The sequence below is a fragment of the Sinocyclocheilus rhinocerous genome, unplaced genomic scaffold, assembly GCF_001515625.1.
Source record: "Sinocyclocheilus rhinocerous isolate Xijiao unplaced genomic scaffold, SAMN03320098_v1.1 scaffold734, whole genome shotgun sequence".
NCBI classification, from domain to species: Eukaryota; Metazoa; Chordata; class Actinopteri; order Cypriniformes; family Cyprinidae; genus Sinocyclocheilus; species Sinocyclocheilus rhinocerous.
The window spans coordinates 289,418-292,827 of NW_015628321.1; the positions used below are offsets into that span (position 1 = coordinate 289,418).

At 36.5% G+C, this 3,410-nt stretch overlaps 1 protein-coding gene across 1 annotated transcript in view; it reads right to left on the reverse strand.

Annotated features, from left to right (window-relative positions):
* cldn15la (claudin 15-like a) overlaps positions 1-2,483 on the reverse strand; it is a 16,358-nt gene extending 13,875 nt beyond the window's left edge. The window contains exons 1-3 of the mRNA XM_016548905.1: positions 2,160-2,483; positions 1,302-1,466; positions 1,083-1,164 (exon numbers count right to left, since the gene is read on the reverse strand). Of these exons, the coding sequence (XP_016404391.1) occupies positions 1,083-1,164; positions 1,302-1,466; positions 2,160-2,376 (464 nt within the window). The 5' untranslated portion in view covers positions 2,377-2,483. The remainder of the gene's footprint in view (positions 1-1,082; positions 1,165-1,301; positions 1,467-2,159) is intronic.
* Positions 2,484-3,410: the final 927 nt, after the last annotated feature.

The window sequence follows — 3,410 nt, forward strand, 5'->3', positions numbered from 1 at the left end:
CGGCGGCAATCGCGGATTTGGCAACACTGGTCCGCAAACTAAGTTTCATATAACTCCTCCCCGAACTTCCCGCTGCCCTGTATCTTGGGCTCTCATTGGCTGTAGGTCATCGCCGATGTGTTTTTCAGTCAGAACTCATTGCACACAGCGTGATTGTCTATCGCCGACAGCTCCAGATATTTAGCATGCCAAATATTTCACGGGTGTCGGCGACGTGTGCGATTCCCTCAGATTCCTTTGATAATTCACACTGCGTGATTGTCACTCGCGTGAAAGAGCTCCGATTTCGGGCATTTGTCGGCGATTTCGCAAAACCTGTCAGCGAGTGAAAAATCGGGCTAAAATCGGGCTAATTACTTAGCATAAGCAGCCCGTGACAAGAACATCCTGAGTGTGACTTTTTTTCTCACACTAACAAAACCAGATATTTATTTATTTTTTATTTTTTGTTTGTCTTGTAGATCTAGAAAGTGTTAACAAGGTTCAAAGCCTCATGCCATTTGGATCAAGGGACCTTTTTTTTTTTTTTTAGCAAACATCATTTGGGCTCAAAAAGACCCCAAATAGCTTAGAAGGGTTAACCCTTCACAACTTGTTTTTTTGTGACTCTCTGGGACAGTTCACACAGAACAATCTAAATGCAGTAATTATTTGCTATTATTGAGGTGAACTTATTACTTTTTCTTTTTTTGTTGCAACACACACACAAAACACTCAATTTATTGCTCTTTGTGTGTGTGTTAGTATGTTAAAGAAAAATTGTAATTATAATATTGTGTTATTAATGAACTCTTTACCATCTACCCACCACATCCTGCTATATCCATTTGACACCCCTGTCTGGGATAAAGTTTTTTTTTTTTAAATTTAAAATTTTTTTTTTTACATATATATATTTTTTAATCTGTATATGTAGAACGTTTTCTGTACGTTTTAGGGCTAGAGTGTGGGTTAGGGTTAGTTTACAGTATTTATAATTAGCTGTAGCCTATATGACAACAACAGAAGTCTATGTAATATCCCTATTTAGATAAGTAAATGTGCATGCATTTGAGTATGTGTGTAAATGTGGGACTTCTCACTTGACGCCACCATAAAATGGGTTATTGAATTCTGCAACAATCCGTGCAGCGTACCAAGATATGGCCACCATAGTGCAAAGACCTATAAGGAATAAAAATATTTTTCTCAGTAACTGTATCATTAAATAGATGCTAAATAGAAGCGGGAAACATATAGACAATTAAACAATAATAGAAACTGTTTATGTTCATATACACAGATACTGTAATTCTGCTTACCTGCAAGGATGAAGATAATGCCGCCAATGACCATAGTCTTGCCTTTTGACTCATCTGTTTTTGACCCAATCTTAATGCACTTCAGCCCCATGGTAGATAAAATTATACCGACCAGCCCCAGGATCAGAGCGATGATCATTAATGCTCGGCATGCCTGAATATGAACTAAAAACGAGAAGGACAAAAGTTAAGTTTTTGCTTTTTTTCTGGATAGATTAAAATGAGGATGTGCATGTAAACAATTTAATGACCCCAGTATCTGCATATCAGAGATTATTTATCATAAATCATTATAGTAGCCTTTGTTGTGACTGGCATTAATGGCCTATTGTTCATATTAGTGATGGGTGCTTAAAAATACTGCTAATTGAAACTTCAAAATGCATATAAATCTTTTGTTTCAAATCAGTGCTTTAGAGTGTGCATCAAACTGGCATGATTACAGCAAACAAGACATTTTGTGTTACATGATATACTGTTTCAAAATGTTTTACAGTTTCCATGAAGTGCCACTATGGGCATTGATGTGGTGAACCAATTAATTAGTGTCTAATATGGTTTTAATTGATCTTGGGTCAGTTTTATAATTTAGGTTAATTTTTAATGATAAATACTGACAAACCTTTCATCGAAAAGTTCTTAAAAGAACTATTTTTTTACTTAATGTGAAAAATCTAAAGAACCTTTTGTGGAATGGAATGGTTCCATGGATGTGAAAGGTTTTTTTATGGAACCATAAATGCCGATAAAGATTGAGATCATGGTGAATAAGTTTTACCAAGTTCTAGGTCCAAATATAGCTCTTCATGAATACAACAATACAATTATAACCATTTTTTATTTTAATTTGGTTCCTACCTGGCAAATCCAACATGGATTGAAAATCTTGGCAGTTGGCCTTTCCAGAACTGTCCTCACCACAAGCATGCCACAAGTTCTCATAGAGGCGGTTCGAAATGATCACTGTGCCTTGCACGCTAGATATCTTCCAGTAGTCATTAGCCACAGCAAGGCCAGTTGCAATCCACCCGACCAAACACATGAAGAATCCAGTCACTTCTAATGCTGTTGACATTTTTACCCCCAACTTCTCACACAAAGTGAGTGAAAATACAAGAAATACAAAAATTTGCTAAAATAATGTGCTAGAAACTACACTGTCCCTGCTGCTGATACCTGAGTTTGAACTGTTTTTCTGTTGAGCAGCAGGACTTCAACCTTTGCAGAGGGTCATAAAGCCATTGCCGCACCCAAAAACCCACTCAGCTTATGACGATGCTGTTGATAATGGGCGTGATAGTCTAGTGAAACGCATTTACTTTGATAACACTATTACCATGTTTGGTTTTGTTTCTGAGAGTCTCTTTGAGTGATTATATTGAACCCTAATGCAATATTGCATTGATAATAGAGCCCACAAAACCTGAAAGTGTGATTGGCTGTCTCACCAAATCAACCATCCATTCATTTATTTTCCCAACTGCTTTTCCTATAGGGTCACGGGAAACCTGGTGCTTATCTGAATGTCTTGGGCCATAGGCAGGGAAACACCCTGGATGTATGGTTAGTCTATCACAGGGATAACACACATTACACACTCAGTCACCAAATTAGTGGACTATTATTGAAATATGCACTGACTAACAGTACAAATGTACCAATATGTGTGTAATATAAATTTATAGATGATTTTCATATAAATACCATTTGAGTGTAATAATGGTGCCAACAGTATATTGTTTTCCAATATTATTGTGAATGATAATTGCATTATCATTGCTAAAACAGTGATTAAAGTTCAAAAGAGAAACTGAAATGTATTTGCCAATGACTCATGAAACTGAGAGATCACTTTATGAATGGGAGACCTGTATAATCCCCTTTCACATTACTTGATGACGGAAGTTGCCAGGATGTGTTTATGTGGGTTATTTCAACACAGAGTTTGTTTTATACAGAAAACCCTATCAAATAGATACCACATCAGTCCAGATAATACGGAAAATATTGGAAAATATTGTCTTGTGGACTGCTTTCCAGATGGTTTTGCTAGCACACAATAAAGCACACTATATATTATGTCTTATTCTTTGGTTTCACTGTGACCTG